Source organism: Pungitius pungitius, chromosome 7 (genome assembly GCF_949316345.1).
Source record: "Pungitius pungitius chromosome 7, fPunPun2.1, whole genome shotgun sequence".
Classification (NCBI taxonomy): Eukaryota; Metazoa; Chordata; class Actinopteri; order Perciformes; family Gasterosteidae; genus Pungitius; species Pungitius pungitius.
This window is the reverse complement of record NC_084906.1, coordinates 18,728,054-18,749,107: the sequence shown is the minus strand read 5'-3', so window position 1 is coordinate 18,749,107 and position 21,054 is coordinate 18,728,054. Positions and strand designations below refer to the sequence as shown.

Here is a 21,054-nt window from a genome sequence, read left to right as displayed (position 1 = left end):
ATAATCAAATATGCTGTAAATATCAAATCATTTGTAAAAAAATATGTGGATGTATTTGATCCAATCTACAGAGGAAAAATTAAATGGGATGGGACATAAATTCAGCCTGACAAAAAAAAAATGAATTGAAAACATTTAAGGAAACAATTATTTTTTTAATAATCATAATGCAGGAGGGGAAAAAACAAAAATTCCATTTATTTCATTATAACATCTTAGGATAGAAGCACCAACACGGAACAGTAACAAGTCATGAAAAACCCCGGGGCCTCTTGGAAACTACGTTAGCCGTTATTGCACCTCAAACCTGCCCTGGCTTCACGGCCCAGTGTAGGTCACATGTGCCCTGCGTGTTTAACACCCCCCCCCCCGCCCGAGTCAAAGGGACAATCCCAACCAAAGCGAGCCAAATTGGAGACGCGAATCTAGAACAGCGGCCCGAGCCTGAGGAGGAAGATGCCGAAAGTCCCGTTTCACAGCTTCCGGGAGGCCAAATGGACTCCGAGCTGGTTTTCACTGGAGACGCGTGTGTGAGTGAGTGTGTGTGTGTGTGTGTGTGTGTGTGTGTGTGTGTGTGTGTGTGTGTGTGACAGTTGAGAATCGATCCTCGTAAAACACCCGTGCCAAGGGTGTGCCCCTGGTCCTGAGTCGGCTTGGAAAGGAGGGCTTAAATCAAGGCGGTGACGTGAAGGAGTCGTCGAGGGGAAATAGTTTCGTTCCTGAGTGAAGACCTTTGGCAGGATTCGGAGTAAACGGCCTCGACTGCAAAGCCGAGTAACGCAACAGGAAGGAGGACGCTTCAACGATGGTTTCAGCCGTTTCCCATCGACCGTTCTCACTGGCACACGCACACACACACGTCGCCCCGAAAGCGCGTGTCGCAGATTACCGAACCACGAAAACAGGAGTAGTATTCATGTGTAGCTGCACGTTTCCTGGTTTTAAGTGAAGGAGAGCACCGTGCCGTCTGAAAAAAAACCCCCACGGGAATCACATTTCAAAAGCAGCAGTAACGTGGAACTGCAGTTGTATCAAAGACCAAGATTAGGAAAATCAAAACGGCATCGACAATTAATACAAAAAGACCCCCGAGCGCCGGTAAGAAAACGGACGAATCTCTAATCGGTCTAGAAGGACTCTCACGTGTGTGAATGCACAGGACAGACGTGTACAATAAAGCTTTGACTATTCTTCCCTTAAATATGCACCAAAAAGGGGGGGGGGGGGGGGGGGGGCAAGCTGTGTGTGTGTGTTCATATCTTTATGCACCAGTAAAAGATTTGGTTCATAAGTTCCAGATTTCATTTGGAGACTGAAGCACCGTTTTGTTTCCTGAAGAATCTTGTTTTGATGAAAGAGAAATTGGAGGGAGGGGGGAGGGGGGGCATCGGATGAAAGTCATGACGTTGAGTTGCGTTGGAGCCACAGCACCGTTGTTTGCGTGTGTTGACTGCAGGGTCCGGGTTTCTGCTCTTCTCAGGGAGCGAGAGGGGGGAAGGGGGGGGGGGGGGGGGCTGTGTCAGCCCTATTCTTTCATATATATATATTTATACTTATATATAAACTGTATATAGTATGTATATTTATTTAATATACCTTTCCATTTAGGGTGTCGGGACAAAAACGTATATGTACAAAAACAGTGCGTCTTGTTAAGTGAAAGAGAGGCGGCTCACTTGGGGGGGGGGGGGGGGGGGGGGGACTTCAAAAAGAACCAGATCGCATATTAAACGGGAGACAAAAACAAAATAAAAAGCCAGCAATCTGCTTTACAAACGTCCCCGTGTACAGCACCAAGTTTTGATGTTTTCACTGTAGAATAAATAATCCTAATTTAGCACCAATGTTTTCAGACTGAGTCAAGTACACACACACGCACGCACAAACACTCAATATAAACAAATTTCAGGATAAAAAAAAAAAGAGAAAGAAAATATCAAGGCAAATAGACACAGGGCATAAATATAATCTAAATTATACACAACTATACAGTCGGCGAATTAATCACATTCACAGTACAAACAGTTCACAAAATTAAAAATTACATTATTTTTTTAAAAACGCAAACAAATTGGTATAAAGAGAGTCCAGTAGTTATTTGTGGGTCGTTGTTTTCTCAGTGTGAAGATGTGTGTGTTTGTATCAACTATAATCTACAGTCACCTCTTGTGTCCTTAAGATTTGGCAGCAGAGATAAATACGAATAAGTTTAGCTTAAGAGTTAAAGACTCCAGCGTTAAAAGTATTTCAGCTGTTCCCAGATAGTAGTGTGATTTACCAAATCGGCCCGAGGAAGAAGATGTAAATAAATACATCAAGTGGCTGACAATGAGCATATAGCACCATTTCATTCAATGAATTTCATGTTGGTTTGTTTTCCAATGAAAAAAAAAAGAAAGCTCAGCATTATCAGCTCCTTTGAAAGGCTGCTAACTCAGCATTTTTCAAAATAAGGCAAAACATTAGCCTTTAAAACATACACCCACTTCCATATTATTAAGTTAATTAATTTAGAGAAATAACATTATGCTTAGTTTCTGTTGCACAAAAAAAATAACATTGTGAGAAAATAACAAAACTTTCACCGTTATGTTGAATATTTGAGACACCCGAAGACTTATTTTCATAATGTGAACGTAGTTTTTGCTTTTTAAGATGTTTCCACCACTCACAAATTTAGTTGAACATGTAAAATATATGAAATCATCAACGTAAGCATGAGCTTTAGGTGTGTGTCACCATCCAGCCTCACACATCTTCTGCACCATGAGAAACTGCATCTTTTTATCCAGTGTGAAGTTAGACCAAATGTTCCTGTTACATACCCAACAAATATTTAATTACACCCGAAAGAAGGAAAACAGACGCAAGAGCGTAGCTTGCATGACATCTGAGCAGAGTGCAGAGAACTGGTCTGTGTGGGAAGGGAGACTTTGGAAGGAACGTGACGGGATTCAGATCAAATGTCACATTAAATCAGTGAAACAGACCGCTTTGATCCTGACCGAGACACGAAGACAAGAGCACCTTTAATTTAAAGCAGACATCCGGTCAGTGCTGAGCAGCAGCAAGCACGGATTTCCTTATTGGGAAATCTTTCAAACAATATTTTAGCACCCAAGAACATGACCACTACCTATGAATTCTGTTCAAGGCGACTATAGTGGCCCGGTGTGTGTGTGTGTGTGTGTGTGTCCCAGTACAGAAGCCGGTCGTAGTGCAGACCTTGTGAAGCACCAGTGAGCGAGCAGAGCGCCTCCGACCACAGCTGGACATTTGCATAGTTCATTTCATTTTGAGGTAGTTTTCAACAATTACCTGAAAAGTCAGAGAAAAGACAATGAGGAACGTTTCTATGGATTCAACACGGCAGCACAAAACAAATCGGCCCAAACCCTAAAGTTTACACTTTCATCATCATCACCATCATCATCATCATCATCACCCAGCCAGCTTTTAATACTTGAATTCTGAGGAATTGACTCACCTTGTTCAACCACAACAACAGCTTGTTTGGAGCACAAGACAAACAGGCATCTCATCTGTCTCTCTCTCTCTCATTCTCTCCCTCTTTCCACCTTCTGATTGTCCTTCGCCCATCTCCCCCCCCCCCTCCCACTCCTCCCCCACACCCCCTCAAACCCTATCGAGGTCGGGAGCCAGGGAGCTGGGAGGTCGTGTAGGTGCCATGCATGCCCTGAGTCCTCCACATGCCCGCTCCGCCACCCGAGCCGCCGGCCTGCGTGGGAGGGGGCGGCCGAGGGGAGTAGTGCACGGCGTACGGACGAGACGAGGGGGGGGTCGACAGAGAGGACGAGAGGGAAGCGGCAGCGGCGGCAGAGACAGAAGCAGAGGAGGACGGGGAGATGGAGAGCGGGGGGGCGGAGAGCGAGAGGGATGACTGGGCAGTCCGGTGGTGCAGGGGGGCGTGGTGGGACACACGGGAGCAGTGGAGCAGGGAGTCCGATCGGGGGGGCGGCCCGGCGTCAGAGTGCGGGGGCGCCGAGGACGAGGCGCCGTGCAGGGTCAGATTGGGGGGGTGGTGCAGGGCGAGCGCGGGCGGGGAGGGGCTGTGCAGGACCGACTGGGTGCGGCCGTGCTGCGCCTGGGACAGCGAGACGGGGAGGGGCGAGGAGGCGGAGGACAGGCGCGTGGGGGCCGTTTGGGGGGAGCCGTGCTGCTGGGTTTGGGGGGAGGAGGAGAGACCGAGCAGAGAGCCGAGGCCTCCAGAGGCGGGCAGTGTCACCCCAAACTGATGGGAGGACACTGCGGGGACCACGTGGTGAAATATACCTGCAAAAATCACACAGCAGAAAATGGAAGGAGACAGGTGGGGGTGGGGGTGGGGGGGGGTAGAGCAGATGAGAGTGGCATAGAGAGCGAGAGGGATGGGGGGGGGCAGGGTGGGACAAAGAGAGAAGCAGGGACTGAGCCGGGTTTGTGCAAAGCGCCAAGCACACAGAAAGCAAACAGCCCACTGGGACCAAAACAAACATCGCGGCTACGTGGGATGACGGATACACCCACGGAAAATGACGCCGTAGTCATGTGACAGTGAAGTAAGACACAGTCATTAATTGGTTCAGATTTCTCTAATTACAGCATTTTTTTCAGTCTGTTAATAACATTTTTTCCAGGGGTGTGTCCTGACGGAAGCAATGCGAGGCAGCGCGGCGTCGGTCAGTCGGTGGCGCTGCACAATCAGTGGAATGCGAGTCCGATCAGTTTGGGCTTCCGAAAATCAGACGGACGGCCGCCAGGGGGGCTTTTCTTTGTGAAAACCAAGCAGCTGCAGAGTAGCAGAGTGACGTAGTGTCATTTAGTTGGTTGTATGAAATGCACTGAATTCGTGTGGAGGAGAAACTCCTTTTAGGTCTCATTTAGATGCAGGAGATTCTTTAACCAGCAGGAATGCAGCTCTGCACAGAAGCAGTTCTCTGCTGATGCAATTTGGGGTAAAAAAAAAAAATCTTTGATACAACCTCATACTGCTTCCAAAAGATGAAGTGGGAATAAGAACCCGTCCTATTCCAATGCAAAGATTTCAATATCCGCAAGTGAAATTAGTGCTACACTCATTTAAGTGAATGTGCAATTATTTAATATTCTTAATCTCTTTTATCATTTTGGCCATCATTGTGCAGCTCCATCAGTCAGTCAGTCAGGGAGGAAGACACACACACACACACCCACAGACACACACAGACACACACCCACAGACACAGACGGCAGCATCAGACCTCCACTTACCTGGCTCTCTTAGTGGGACTCTACCCTACTCTTCATCACCATGACAACCCCCCCACCCTCCCTCCCTCCCTCTCTCTCCCGGGCTAAGACAAAAAAAAAAATGTGATCAGTCGTGCGGATGCTCACCTCCAGCTGCTCCCCCTGCCAGCCCGGCGCTGGAGAAGCCCCCCAGGGCAGAGTGTCCGTTGACGAGCCTCGGGGTGCCACTCACCGTGGATCCGCCCGTCTGGGCCCCGAACAGCGACTGCAAGACCGAGGTCCCCCCGAGCGGGAAGTGCGACCCCAGGTACTGCCCCGCGGAGGACCCCGTGCTCGAGGAAACCGCTACGGGACTGCCCCCCACCTTGCCACTCAGAATGCCCCCGCCACTGCTGGCGGCGGCAGATATGAAGAGGTTCTGACTGGCCAGGCTGCCGCTCGTCTTCATCTCCCAGTCGCGGGGGGGCTTCTGTTTGGGGAGGGCCTGGCGTTGGTCCGAGCCGCCGCCTCCGTGGCCCCCGCCCCGTGGCCCCGCCGCGTCCTGACTGAGGAAGGGGTTGGGGTTCCCGTAGTTGGGCGACTCGCCGTCACTTCCTTTCCTCGCCTGCTGATGCTGATGCTGCTGCTGCTGTTTGTGGTCAGAGTCCGAGTCGGTGCCCCGGCTCGACCCCCCCATGCCGAACGGAGAGCCCCCCTGCCGCGGGTCGGCGTTGGGCTGCTTGGGGTCGGAAATGGGTGAAAAGGTGGATTTCCACTTGCTGTTGGAAGACAGGGACGACGAGGAGGAGCCGTCGCTGCCGGTGCTGTTACCGCTGCTGCTGCTGCTGCTGCCAGATTTCCGGACTAGTGGAGGAGAGAAGGAACCTCGATGGGCATCAAGCGGCAAACGTGGGAGACGCCATTTCTGTGACAGTTTCTTTTCTTACCTCTTTCCCCTTCCCCATGTCTACCGGGTCCATCTCTGCTCTCCAAGGATATCGTGGCAATTTTTCTTTCAATTCTGGAGACGAAAAGCAAATATTTAAAAAAAAACAAAAAATTAGGTGGAGCCCCGGCCATTTCTGCAACAGAGACAATCAAAAGGCACATATTTAACACTAGCTGCACATTAAAAAAAGTTAAAAGGCAAGGGAAATGTTGTGACTAGTCAACCCGTTACTAGGCAAAGAAATGCATGGGACAAGCTGCGGTGGACGTTGTTGTTATTCTGATCTTCTAGTATCGGCGTCACAACGACTGCACTACCGGGAGCTGGAGCCGTCGGCGGGGTATCCCGAGTCCTCGTCGTCGGAGCTGGGGCCAGAAGAGTATCGGCCCGAGCCGTTGAGCTCCAGGGGCCGCTCTCTCTTCAGGACGGGGGGCTGGTCCAGGTCGGCCCCCACGGGGCTGCGGCTGGACTGCTCTGGGGAGGAGATGGCCGAGATCTCCAGAGGCTGGTTGATGTTGTTCACCTGTTGGATGGGGAAACAAAACTTAGTTATTAAAAAAAAAAAATAATGTCAAAGACATCTCATTAAAGACAGGTGGTCAGCTTGCAGGACTTGATTAAATCCAAATGAAAACCTGTCAACTTTCCCTCCTGCCTCACCATGGAGTTGATGTTGAGTGGCGACCCCGAGGAGGGGTTGTTGGAGCCGAGCCCGGTGAAGGACCTCCTCTTCGGGGATCCGCTGGCCGCAACCGCCACAGTGGAGCTGCGTTTCCTTCTCCCGCGCCTGCGTCCCTCTTGAGAGCCGAGGCCGTGCGAGGAATGCGGCGGCGGCGTGGGCGCGTGGGTGTGCTGCGTGCCGGGGGCGTGATGATGGTGGTGGTGGTGGTGGTTTCCGTGGTTACTGTGGTGCCCCTGCTTGTTGCCAGTGTGATGGTGGAGGCGGGATCCTACGGCCAGGCTGCCTCCGCTGCCTGACGAGGAGGAAGACGAGGAGGAAGAGGAGGACGAAGAGAAGAAGATTCTCCTGCGCAGTTCGCCGTCCTGGGGCTCCGTGTCCGATTCTCCTCCGTGGCGATCCTGTCCGTCTTCGGGGGGAATCCTTGGGGGTCCGTCTGCATACTGAAGCACCCCTCCGGTGCTGAGGGGCGGGCTCTGGATGGGACCCCCTCTTCCCATTGGTCCTGACGAAGCAAAGTTGGGATTCGGTGAAGGGGAAGAAGAAGCACCGTTATGGTCCTCAGGATGGGGACCTCCATTCATCAGTCCTGAGCTGGATGAATATCCTAAACAGAGAACAAGAAGATAAAGGATTAGGGTGGGTAGCAAGCGGATGACACAGAAAAACACAAGAGGCGCTTTTGCCCATCAGCAATAAACAAGCAGCTGATCACATCTTGTTTCATAATAACAGTGAATATTATATGTGACCATGGGTAATCCTTACCATTGGTCTGACCTGCCTGAGACACAGGACTCGGAGTACTTCTCTGAAATTATAAATGCAGACCAGGGTTACTATGACTATTATTAGTATTATTTATTATTATTATTATTATTAAAGTATAGGATTATTAAAAGCAGTGACAAATGTGTCATAAGCTTAAGCCCAAAAAGTATAGATATTGTATGGTTAAAACTATTAAAGATCAAAGAAGAATGAACTTATATTTAATCCAGTTTGACTTTTTGAGCTACAATATTCCAACTGAATAACGGAAACAAGAATCTCAACCACAACTCGTGACATTGAACCAGACACCAGTACATCGACCTTCCAGCAGGTGGTGCAATGCTGCAGTCACATGACTCATTCCCACACAGTTCTCCAAATATGTACTTTATATGTAAAGTATTTCTGAGCCAGTATACTTGACACGATCCAAACAATAAAAACATCACTAGCAAATAAAACTAATTGAAAAGGTAAAAATATGATGCAGGCAATTTTGTAAACTAAAATCTGTGATTATCCAGGTGAAATTAGATGGATCCAACCAATTCTAATGTAGTCACCTTACTGTAAACACTCCACCCATGCAATTCTTCACAAGAGAACTGACAACCTTTACATCAGCGGTGATGTAGAAGTGCTTCTTTCTGAGGGTGCATGCACCGAATGTACTCACCAGTCTCTCCACCCGGCTGGGCAGCACCACGCTCGCCAGAGGGATGCTGACTGGCAGTTTACTCGGGTGCACTGTGCTCAGGGGGATACTTATTGGAAGGCTTGTAATGCTGTTGTCGCCCTGAACAGATGGACTCCTCTCCTTACCGGCCTGAATGAGACAACAAGCGGAAAATGAGATGAGAGCTGCAAGGAAGGAAGAAAAGTGCACAGACAGCTGAGAAAGACAAACATTTACCCTCTCGAAACCTTTGTTCTGGATATCCGATGCATTAGGAGACGGGCAGTTCAGTTTGGCTCCAAGCGGAGAGCTGACACCTCCAAATTCCCTGAGAAACACAAACAGAAACTGGCAAATTTAGTCCGTTGCCTTGGGGAGCGACTTTGGAAGCTTTGTAAATAAACATTTAAAAAAGGGTTTGCCACTAAAAAGTGAAACGCTTTTAGTGTCAACCCACCTGTGTGTCAGCCCCGGGCCTCTCAAGTGAGCAGAGGCAGTCGGGTCCTGGTTCAGGTGCCTCCGCAAGGCGATCTTGGCGGGGGAGAAGCGCGTGTAGTCGGGGAGAGCGTAGGAGGAGCTCTGCTGCCTCTGGCGCGCATCGGGGGCGGCCGGAGCGATCTCGTGGTCGGGAGAGATTGGCAGGTAGCCGGAGAGAAGCTCCGCCTTGGCGCCGGCCCGGTCGAAACACAGAGAGGCGGTGCCGTTGACGGACAGCTCCATGCCGACCCCGTTGAGGGCCGGGCCCAGCTTAGAGGGGTCCGCGTCGGCGGTGGAGCGGGGCTCCAGGCTCTTTCTGTACGGGGAGCCGTCACGCGGGCTGTAGGATTTGAGCTGAAGCAGCTCCTGCTGCCTTTGACTTTTCTCCAGCTCCACAATGCTGATCTACAAAACCACACAAACACACACCAGGGGGAGACGTTACACTAGAAAACGGGATTTTCGTCGGGGGAAAAATGTTTGCGACAGGAATTCATCAACTGTCTGAAAGCTACATTTCACCCAGTTCAGGTGACATGGCAAATTCCTTTAGGAATATCTCTCGGAGGGATGACAGACAACAATGGAGGAGTAGACGAGACAGACACAAGCCTTCGGCCTAGAATCCAACAAAACGAGGAGGGCGACTGCGTACCTGCAGCTCCAAACAGTGTCTCTGTTTCTCAGAGATCTGCCTGCGTAGCGCCTGCTTCTCCTTCAGCAAGCTCTCCAGACACAGAGAGCCCCAATCGAGCTTTAGCTCCTCACACCGAGACTTCAGCTGCAAAGAAACACACACACTTGCGGTTATTCGTTCGGGTGGAGGACAATCAGGAATCGGTTGACAGGTGGGAGGTTACATCAACGTAAGCTAGCGGTCTCACCAGCAGCAGGCTGTGGTCTCTCAGCAAGGCCATGTCTCTCTCGAGCTGCTTCGTCTGCTCCTTCAACTGACGATTGTGGGCCGATATCTCCTTCTGGGCCTGCAGCAGGTCCTCCACAGTCAACGCTTTTACTCCCAGCTGAAACACACACACACACATCAGCTACATATACACAATGCTTGAAAAATAATGCATTATTGAAGAACCTATTTTTTGCTGAAATCTGACAGCCGAGGTTCTCAGGCTGTCGGTTATAACGTTTATTTGTGCTAAATTGTCCCCGCCAGGGGTCACAGGATGGATTTTATAGAATAAGGGTAAAAACCAGAATATTTTTTGCATGTGTGTAACCAGCGCTTTTAACAAAGCAAATGTGTGACCACACCCAACAGCGGGCTGCGTGTGTGTCACACGTGCAGCAGACTGGAGGAGCTTTGTGTTACGGTAAAGAAAACGACAACGGAACATTGGTCAGAGATCTTATTACACATTCTTTGCTTTAAATGTATGCATTCGTTTACACTAATAAATTACCTAAAATTCCATTACATAATACGGACGGTTGAGAGACAAAAGTAGCAATGGAAAACAATTGAATCCATATTTCTGGATGTTAGAAATAAAAGGGAAATATTGTCCGGTGTGTCCATAAGGCCGTGTAGTCGAGAAAAGATCAAAAGCAGTTCCCACCTCATCGAGTTTGGTCTGAAAGAGGCCTTTGATCCGGTCCTTGTGGGACTGACAAACAGAGTGGAGCTGCTCCGCCTGCCCCGACAGATCCCGGTGCTTTTGCTTCAGAACGAAACGAAAGGAGGTCAGAGATTTGGGCAAGACTGAAAAATCATTTTCAGGATTTTGGGGGTTTTGGATGGGGAAATGCTGCAGGTGCAAATCAATAACGTCTGTGATGGCATTATTACCTTCTCCTGCTCTAAAAGCTGCTGCAGGTTGGATCGGTACTGAGGAGTCTTCATGTGGGTCATGAACTGGAGGTATTGAACTTTGATGTTGTCTGTTAGAGAGGAAGGACACAAAACATTTATTAGTCATGTTGTTCAGACAGAATCCTCCACATCATTTAAATCTCTCCTTCTAATCCTAAGTTCGCCGCTGCATTAAATGTTTGAGACTCACCGAGCAGCTGCTGCAGACCGGGGGGAGTCGGGCTCTGAAGCAGTTGACTCGAGGGGTAGTGCGGGGCCTTGGGAGGCAGCTGGTAGAAGGGACTCTGAGGCGGGCGGTACGCATCTGTACACACACAGCGGGTACGGTCACGTTTAACCGACATTTAGGAACCAAACAGTAAAGATGTGAAACACAAGGCATATTCTGTGTTTGTGTGTGTGTGTGTGTGTGCCCCCTGACCCTGAGGTGGCGCGGCAGAAAGGGTCTTGGCGTGCAGCAGGTCCAACGCGCTCTGGTTCTTCTTGTTCTTCTTCTCAGCGGCGGCCGGGGCGGCTTTCTTGGGTCGACCGCGCTTCTTGTTGTTGTTGTTGTTCAACTTGCGAGCTTTGGGCAGGAGTCGGGCACGTCGGGGTTTGGCCGGAGGCTTGACCACCGCCACCAAGCTCGGACGCTCCTCCTCGCCGCAGGAGTCCTGCTGTGATGCACGTGGACGAACACGAACACACACACACACACACACACAGACGTTCATACAGAGGGAGCTCGCCACAGTGTGTTAAGTTGATTCATGGTAATCTAGTGAGAACACGTGAGGGACAAAACCTCACACAATGGGAACACATTATTGCTCAGGGGAATTTAGCTGGAGTTACATTGAAGCATTTGGTTTGGCCGTGATGCATGATGACACAAAGATTTCAATTTGAAAAGTTACATGCCAGGGGAAGAAAATATTTAGAGATGAAGTTCCATGGTCCTATGAATGTGTTCATGTCTTACCTTGCATTGTTCTTTAGGTTTTGTTGGCGTGGTGCTATTGCTTTTACTATCCTTCGTATCCTTCTGCTGACGTCGCCTCGCTACCTCTTGCTCCTCCTGAAACAAAGACCCATTTAGTTCTGCGTTTTGAGTTAGGTGACTGTCAACGCAGTGATCAAGATGGAACCCACTTACCCTGAGTTTAGGATTTTTGAGGCTAGCAAAATAGTTTTCAAGCTGTAAAAAAGAAAAAAAAAGAAATTAATTGGATTGTTCAATCATTTTAAAAGGTGCTTACATTCTAACTAAGTTTGAATAACGAGGGTGTTCACGCCAACACGGGCCGTAAAATAAATATTGTGAATGTTTTATGTTCCCCGTTCTGTCTCTATTGTACATAAAATGTGGTGTGTAAGTTAAGATTGCATTTTCTAATTACATCCAAAAGCTACATGCACGAGGTCACCCTCTTGACACCCGTGCAAACGGAGACGTTTGCTCCAGTAACCCGGAGCGACACACACATCAGCGTCATCTCTGCACCTGTGTTCTATCCTCAGAGTGCTTACTTCTGGGACCGACTACTCGTTAAAGACGACACGTCTACGCTACGCGTGGCCTCTGAGGTGCTCTGATGTGTTTGTACTGCTGGAGGAGTCACCGTCGCCTCTGCACTCAATCATGGTCGGCGCTTACTATGGTGCGGTCTATGGTATGCAGGTAGTAGGAAACTGGCTTTCCGGTCCAGGACACGGAGCCCCTCAGTGGAGAAAGCTCCACCACACGCATTATTGTGCCAATGTCTGCGGAGCAAAAGAAAAGAAAAAAAAAACACTGCATGTCAGATACATGTCAAAGGACGGGGGAGATGTTGACATTGGCTTTTCTACCAATTGTGGTACTCACCACTCAAGTTTCGACTGTTTATTCTAAAATGTAAAGGTGCAAAAGGTTTGGAAGATACTATTTTTCCACCTGCGGAAATAAAAAGCAACAAACAAACCAAAACCAATGAATAGACAAATTAGAGCCAGTCATCCAAACATTGACAGCGTCAAACGATGTCTATTGAATCACCAATGAATCAACTCTTTTGAGCCATGATGTCATGTTCCCCAAAGGGAACAAACCGAAGGTCTTGACCTGTTCTACATGAAGTAATCCTAGTTATTGTGTAAAAAGGGAGCTATTAGCATTGGCTAGTAAAAGCTATTCATGGACCTTTGATCAGATTTCTCCTGGGTCCTTTTAAACGTCTCAACTCTTTAATGCTCATCAACCATCTGCTCTTCAATATGGGGACATTTAAAATGACAAATAAACACTTCCCTGTTGAGAATAAAAGGAGCAATGAAAAGAGAAAGAAAAAATACTAACCTTCCTTCATGTTAGCAAAGCGCTCCTTCAGCTGGTGATCTACCTCTGGACCAAAGGCAAAGTTATTCACAAAAATAATACTGCAACAGACGGAGAAAGAAATATTTTAGATCTACAGTTGGAGGTAAAAACAACATTTAGGCAAAGTTTTACAGACACGTTAAAGAACTGCTCGCTATCTTTTAAACTTTGATATCAAAGCCCTGCATGTGATACTAAGTAAACAGTCGCTTTTATTACAGTCACAATGAACAATGGTTTCTATGACCCTAGTGCCTCGGTGATAAACCCATAATGCGGATGGGAAATGGGATGGAAATTGCTTCTTTCAGACAGCTACGGTGATCCGGCTTGGTTTAACACCTTGTGTTGGCGATCCTTTCCTTCCATTCTTCAGACAGAAAGTCACCTCTCTCCAACTGAAAGGGAAGCAGATCATGGGTAAAAATCCTGAATAACAGAGAAAACAATTAAAAGTAGTTTGAAGCCTGTATCAAGACAGTCAACTCACTGTGTACTCCCCGTGTCTCTTCCCGTACCATTTCATCCACCTTTTAAACTCTTTATCCATGCTCTGAGAGAGAGAGAATGTGACTATATATTAAAATCCAAAACAAAATGCTGCAGTGGTGTGTTGCTACACGGCAACGACGAGTCGATGAAATGTGAGCCGGGAAATCCACTGTGGAGACCGACTGGGCACAAACGTCACAAGCTTCAGACTCCCCGGTGTATTTGCCAGCGGTGATTTGCACTGCGCCAACACTGCGTCATTTCACTACGAAGACTGGGGGAGCTGGGTTTTGTTTTTTCTTCCTCTCTTTGGTGCTGCGGGATATTTAAGTGGTTACCTCTGCATAGGTAGCTGGAATGTCTGCTTTCTCTACACCGTAGTAGTGTTTACAGTTGGTCGCCGCAGCAACCTGCAGAACTACCTGCCCAACTCCTGTAGACGAGAAAATAAGAGATTCATGTCCTACACCAAACAGACCACGTCAATTGTATTCATAAAGCACTCGTTACAGACAAAAGTCACCAAGTGCTTACCAAAAGAGGAGACAATACAACACACAGTGGCTTTACAAGAGCCAATGGAACAACATGAAAGAACAAAACCATAAAACACCATAAAAATAGACTAAAAACAGGCTTACAGCATTTACAGAAATAACCAGTCTGAACAGGTATTTTTTGAGCTGGTTTTTAAGCAAAATCACAGACTCAGCGAACCGTCCGCTCAAAGGCTCAGTCTCCACCGGTGTTAAGGCGAGAGTCCCCGGGCTGGCCCTTTAGCCACCTTCTTTATCCAAAGGTTGTTAACCGTATGCGTTTAAGTGAGGAAACCAGTCCAGTGATGAGCGAGAACGCGGCTGCCACTAAAGAGTCTCTGGGGCCGCTTCAGGTGCACTAGAGGAGCTTCTTTTTGCTACCGACAGGTTTGGCTTTACAAGCAGCCCGCGGATTGGTCGGCGCCTCCGGCATTCTCGCTGGATAAATCAACCACTTCCATAAAAGTTGTCACAGAAACAGGTGGAATACAAATAATAAACTATAAACAATGTCACCCCTGGAAAAACAACAATGATGATAAAAGTTTTACACCTCCAACTCATAAAGTATCTTAAAGTATTCATCATTTTCTCATTATGGAAAAAACAAACATAATTTATCAGTATATCTGGAAGGTCTGGGGATACACAATGTCCCAAAGTAGCAGCGGACTAACCACTGCCGAGGTCTACAAAGGTGTCGTCTTCCATCATTTCCATCTCGTCGATGATCTGAGCCACGAGGTCAAAGGAGGTCTCCCCGTACACCTCGGGGGAGAAGGGCTCGTAGTTGTTCAGCTTCTCCGGGTCGGTGACCGAGTGGTTGTACACCTGCTGCAGGATGTGTCGCAGCAGCCCGTTGGAAGGACGCTTGTTCAGCTTCATGGGCTGGGTGGTCCCTTTCCACTATAGGGTGGGATTATACATTTATTCACACAAAAACATCAACGCTTTGCCCACACCAGTGCGACGATATTATCCAGTGGTGCTTGCCTTTCAAAAGAAAAGGACAAAACAACACAATAATTATGTTGTTATATCACGTTTTTGGAAACATAATAGTAATATAAAAATCCATTAATAATCATAATAAATAACAACTGTAGACTATCAAGCAAAAGCCCTCATGGAACATCTTGGTCAACAATACACATTATTATTAATAAATCAATGACTGTAGATAAATATATTTAACATTATTTTTTAAAGAGTATGGTAATGCGTAGCATTGATTTAGGGAGACTGTGATAGTCTCACAAGGCACCGATACAGTGTTGCTCACTTTTACTAATTAGTGTTTCTAAATTCACCTCCTCCACACACACAACCACACACACACACACACACACACACACACACACACCAGCTGGTGAATGCTGTCGATGGCCCTGTTGTACTTGTCACAAAGTCTCTGCATACTCTCGAAGCTGTGAGAACACACAAAATGAATCATTTAGTTCCCATTTAGTTTTACTGGTCGACAACTTTCAGAAAACAAAGACGTAGCAAATAGAAACACTGTGCTCGCCTCTTGGTGTCGTAGTCAATGAGTACGTAGTTTTCCATGGCCAGTTTGAGGTCTGGGATCTCCTCACACACCCACCTGCGGAAAGCACACACACACAGAGAGAGTCGTCACCAGGCCGCCACAGTCACTAACAGTCAGCTGTGGGAGTTGGAGGCGGAAAACGGGTCACTTACCGGATGGTTTCAATGATTTCATGAGCAGCGTCATGGTGTTTATCCTGAAATCAGACAAACCAAACAAAATTACCATAAAGCTGAATCATCGCCTCTCAGAAAGAGTGAACAAAAAGGGAACAGTACAGGCCTAATGAAAGGAGGGTTCATCAAACGGCGGCGTTGATACCCGGAATTGGTTTAAGCTTGGTGCACCTCATTAAACTGAGTGTAGTTAAAACGGAGCATTCAAAATCACTGAGATTTAGGTTAATCCAATTTTTAAAAAATGGCACTTGGGTCTAGAATAAAGCTTCATAAAACCTAAGATTAGAATGCAACTATATTGTTCCCATGTAGGGAGTCAATAGTTAGCCATCTTAGCGGGGGGGGGGGGGGGGGGGGGGGGGGGGTAATTGCTCTCAAGTTGCACCCAGTGAGCAGCCTGCCTGAGCTTGTTGCCTCAGCTGACCCACTGACCCACTTTCTCTATCTGCGGCTCCAGCGCGCTGCCAGGAAGAGCCTCTGGCAGGGGGGAAAGAAAGGAAAGAGGGGAACGCGAGAGAGGAGGACAAACCAAGAGGGTAATAGGAAAGAAAGTGAAAGTCAGAAGAACGAGAAAGTGGAGAGAGTGAGGGGTGGGGGGGGGGCGGGGTAAGCCTGGTATTTGTCAGCTGTTTGAGGCCTGGCACAGCAACCTGCAGCTTTACAGCCTCGCAGCTTCTGGCTTCCCGCTCAATACTACACCAACTTCTGCCCCAAAGCCCAAACAGGCACGCGTGCGCACATTCAAATATGCACTGCAACACAGGAAGTCTAAGGCTATTTCTGTCAGCACAGCCTCTTCGGGGTAGCTCGACATCATCAAGCGAGCGGCTAGCTCTGCGGCCGGTAATACTGCAGAACTAACAGATATTCCTCAGCCGATGTGAAGGTGTGCGAGTGCATCAAAGAGGCAGTGTGAGCGACGCGGGTCACCTGCTCACACAAAAGACAGCACACAGCAACACCAGCACAGGGCTGCTGCTAAAAATAAACCGTCTGAAAGCAAGAGCCAAAAAAAAAAAAAAAAAAAGGAGCCGGAGAACCCTCTCTTTCCCTCCCTGGCTGTGTTTATACCGACACATACGCCTCCTCCTTTCTTTTCCTCCTCTCCAGTCGATCTGTCCTTATGTCTGTAAGAGCCTCCCTGGGTGGATGAGTTCTACGCTCCGCTATCTGCACATCAACAGCCTACGATAAGGAATGACCGAGACCGCTCACGCCCTTTTACTACTCCTCCTCCTCCTCCTCATCACGGAGGTCTACCAGCAAAACGCGGCTTGACAAGTAATTGAAAGTACCTTTACAGCCTTGTAAATTATTGTGAAGTTCACAGGTGAGAACCAAACCAAAGACGTTCAGGTTCCCTGAGCAGCAGTTGGCAATTTAAATGTGTTGGTCGGTTGGTGCCTCCACCCACAGCCAGATGGACAAAGTGCTGCACCAGAAGTGCTGTTCATATGGAAGCATTTACAGATGCACAGATGTGGGGATTTAGAGAAACATGGGGAGAGAGACAGAGGGAATGCAAGTATTTTAATGGGCTTCAATCTGCGGGCTGGATTGGAATAAAGAGCAAGCCTTATATTGCAACAGCCTGTACAAGAGCCACGTTGTGTGTAACACACACACACACACACACACACACACACACACACACACAACTGTTGCCGTGCTTTGTGGGTGAGATCAGTGATCTCAATGCTCAGTGGGAGTCAATAATACATCTAGACCCAATGGGCTCTGGTGTTACCAGCGAATGGTTTAAATGTGACTTGGGATCAAATTAAACGTGTGGGTGTGTGTGTTCTATTAATAAAGCATTGTTGAAGAGAAGCAGCCCCTGCTGGCGTCCTCCCTGTAGAGTTGACCATATGGACATTAAAAGGAGGAGGAAGTCTTTCCCCTTTGAAAACAGGATGAGTGCACCACCACACGAACAAGCTCCATATTGCAGAATTCCGCACAGGACTATCAGCTGGTCCTGATTCCCAGTGCAAGCACACTCCATAGTATACATTCCTTGTCTGTTGTGTGTTATGCACGCACACACACACACACACACAACTTGTTAGTGATATCAGATCGAGGGCGCGGTGCAAAGGGGAGAGTCAACTTTGTCAGCCAAAGCAGAGGAGCGGCAGATTACCTCATCACGTGACTGGACTAAGGGACTTGGAACCCATGCAGTGCATAATGCGATAAACAACAAAACACAGCGATAGGCAGGAACTGAAATAACCTGACAGTCAGGTTAGGTGCAGCGTGGGCGGAGATGTGATGAACAGAAAAAAATCATATTCTGAGAAATGCAACGCAGACTGTCTCACCGCAATTACTATAAAGCAGAAACACAACTTCACAAGCTTAATTTTTTTTTTTCCTTTTCCGTTTGACTTGAGTGAGTCAACTGCACCCTGAAAGTGACGTGTAGACAGCATTCTGCGTGGAAATGTAACCACACCACGTGTCGAGGGAGTAGAGAAGTCCCAAACTACTAACCGATCAGGCACTAGAAGGAATGTGAAGAAGTCAAACAAATACAACCGGCTGGAGTAAAAAAAAAAACGCAACTAACGTTAGCATAGTGTTCCAGTAAAAACATGACACGCTGGGACAAAAACAAACAGGTTATAGTGGGACTGACATCGTGCAGGATGAGACGATTGGCCAGTTTAAGTCGCTCCACTTTGAAAACATCTCCTTACTGGCTCGGTTGTTCTTGTCACTATAGTAACGTTAACCGTTTACTCCGCTCGCGTGAACCGTAGTATTTGGGGTTAACGGTAAATTACCCGGGAATAACTCGCGCTAGCAGAAGTGAAGGGAAAACAAACGAGCCGAATGTCATCGAATCTGGTTCGATACACGATGGCTGAACGCCACCCCGAACCAGTATGAATCGATCACCCGGAGGAGCGTGCCGCGGCTCCTTCGGCTAGCGAGCGTTAGCATAAGGGCTAGCGTTAGCTAACAAAGACAGAAAACGGGGACAAAATGTACACCCGTGACCGGTGAATTTTAAGGTGATAACACTTACGTATACTGGTAAGGGCCACGGATAGCCAGCAGGTTCTGCTCCAACCGGCGACTTAAGCTTCAGCTCCAGCTTTTCGCCCATTCTACTCTTGACGGCGGCTCGGCTGTGGTAGCTAGCTAGCGGCTGCTCTGTGTTAGCCAGCTGGTCGGTTAGCGAGCGAGCTACAGCGTGAACATTTTTTCTTTTTTTTGTTAGAAGGAAATACGTGGGAACGCGTAAAATAAAAAAATAACAAAAAGACGCACGAGCGGGAAACACTCGCACGATACGCCCGCGTGAATAAATGTATCTGACTGGGTTTTGTATTTAGAATGAAATGCCTGGTTATGTCCACTGGCAATAACACATCGCCTGAGTCGCCGCCATCTTGCCCGGCATGAATAAACATGGCAGGGGGCCACCGGCAGCGGAGGAGACTCTGACGTCACCAAGGGACCGCGATCAGGTCACGTCACAACTTTTTCCAGCTCAATGTGAAATCATTATGGACATTTAGCACAGTAGGACTTTTATAATTAGGAGTTCTGATTTTAGCTTATTTTCCTAATCAAAGAGGATATTAGATTTTGTTCCTAATTGAAGGATACTAAGATTCCACATCGGGAGACAAGCTGCACTGGTTTTCAGGCACGTAATTTGTACACATCTTTTTGAAAATTTTGAATATATCACTATTCTAAATAGTACAATATAAACTGGTTTTGCATGGATAAACGCCTCATGCAGTGTATTGCAAAGGGGCTGTTGCAAAATGAGTCGTGCATAATCATAAACATTAGTGTACTTTTCTGCTCTCTAAACATTTGATTATTCACAATCAAGAACTTTAAGGAATATCTTTAAATGGAAAAAAGAGCTGAATACAGATTTTTAAAAATACAGGCTACTGAACCCCAATTGAAGGCTTTCCTCCCAAACAAGAAATTGATCCTATGTATGTAAATGTGTGTTTTCATATCATTGCACAATGAGCAAAACGATCCAAAATGCAGCAGGGTTACAAAATCAATGAACTCCTACCGAGCGCTGCAGTGTACACACAGTAACAGAAGTGGTGCAAGAAGTACACAGAGTCTTTACTTTAATGTACAAATACACAACTTATTTCAGACAAAAGCCTACCTGAGTGCTATGGTTCATGTAGTGAACCCAATTGCAGCAGCTAAAGTACAGATGTAGTAGTTTAATCTGGTGGTTCCAAATATAGGGGTCGGGCCCCTCAAAGGGGTCACCACGATAAATGGGAGTAACAGTTTCTTTTCCTCATATTAAATGATTTTCTCAAACTGTTCTTCAAATGAGATCAGATTCTGTTCTGTACTCGAGTAAATGAACTTGCACCATTGAGTAGGAGTGTGCGCCTCATTGCGTTTCACATGCTCACTCGCTCTTTGCACTGGTTGGGTTTGTCGCAGGGACCATATATAGTCCGCTGGTTCTCATATGTGGCCGTGACAGGTTGCCGAGCCGCCCACAGATCAGATGCCAGGAGTCAGGCGTGCTTCTCTCCCTCTCCGCACTGCGACCCTCACGTCGGGCTTTTCCTCATCTTTGGAAAAAGAAAAATCAACCATTTTTCGCTTGAATCCATTATTTGAAAATAACAACCCTTGCATTAGGTGAATTTCAAACTGCGGCCTGCATTTCCCCCATCGCAGCACTGACCCGCTCCATTAGCAGAAACTCTAAACAGACCTGGACCTGCTCCCTCCCCCGCCCGCCCTCGCCGGACCCCCTCCTCTGCATTCTAGTGCAGAAGTCCCCACCAAACTAAATCCAGTCTGACCAGTAGGAGGGGAGGAGGGCTCTAGGTCGCTCTGCGATTGGCGAGTAAACACGTATATGCTGCTGTATGTTGAGGGGAGGGGAAACGTGGCAGGCCGCCAAGGTGAACTCTCTGACCACCCCCCCCCCTCAAAACTCCCCCCGCCACCACCAGCTCCCTGCGCAGCGCTGCTGAGGCCCACTTCAGGATTAGAGGCTCAGTCACATCTCGGGCCAAGTGGAACACTGCCGCTGTGTAGATGTCAGGGACCTTTTACAGTGGGTCGGATTACAGAGACGACCCCCCCCCCCCCCCCTCCTCCCAAAAATGAACCCCTGTCAGGCCAGAGCCTTTTTTGGGGTGGAGGGGGGTGGGTCCAGATTTCAGTGGCTGTACACGAGGGTTAAAACAGGAGCATGCGGTAACCTCTCCCATCGTGGTCATCACACTGGATGCCGCGTAGGTCACCGATGGTGTGCAGCACTTTACCCCTCAGCGGGGGGGGGGGGAAGTGGGCGGGTCCTGCCGGCGTTCCTGGGCGTGTGCCAGCTGCGTGCGGCCATTGAAAAA

At 48.0% G+C, this 21,054-nt stretch overlaps 1 protein-coding gene across 2 annotated transcripts; it reads right to left on the bottom strand.

Moving 5' to 3' along the window:
• Nucleotides 1-159: 159 nt before the first annotated feature.
• On the bottom strand, nucleotides 160-19,112 carry dot1l (DOT1-like histone H3K79 methyltransferase). 2 transcript variants are annotated; one of them, XM_037469926.2, is made up of 28 exons: nucleotides 18,720-19,112; nucleotides 15,659-15,702; nucleotides 15,486-15,560; nucleotides 15,321-15,384; nucleotides 14,635-14,863; nucleotides 13,760-13,854; nucleotides 13,420-13,482; nucleotides 13,272-13,327; nucleotides 12,909-12,988; nucleotides 12,438-12,506; nucleotides 12,228-12,334; nucleotides 11,727-11,768; nucleotides 11,553-11,648; nucleotides 11,013-11,247; nucleotides 10,782-10,895; nucleotides 10,568-10,659; nucleotides 10,338-10,439; nucleotides 9,648-9,785; nucleotides 9,419-9,544; nucleotides 8,744-9,168; nucleotides 8,524-8,614; nucleotides 8,287-8,436; nucleotides 7,605-7,647; nucleotides 6,818-7,443; nucleotides 6,475-6,680; nucleotides 6,156-6,229; nucleotides 5,377-6,072; nucleotides 160-3,318 (listed from the first exon to the last, which is right to left on the bottom strand). In XM_037469926.2, the coding sequence occupies exons 1-28, from the start codon at nucleotides 18,798-18,800 to the stop codon at nucleotides 3,308-3,310; spliced, it is 4,230 nt and encodes a 1,409-aa protein (XP_037325823.2). In that variant the 5' UTR covers nucleotides 18,801-19,112; the 3' UTR covers nucleotides 160-3,307. The 2 variants fall into 2 exon arrangements, with proteins under 2 accessions (XP_037325823.2, XP_062419310.1); XM_062563326.1 differs by lacking the exon at nucleotides 160-3,318 and adding an exon at nucleotides 3,644-4,293.
• Nucleotides 19,113-21,054: the final 1,942 nt, after the last annotated feature.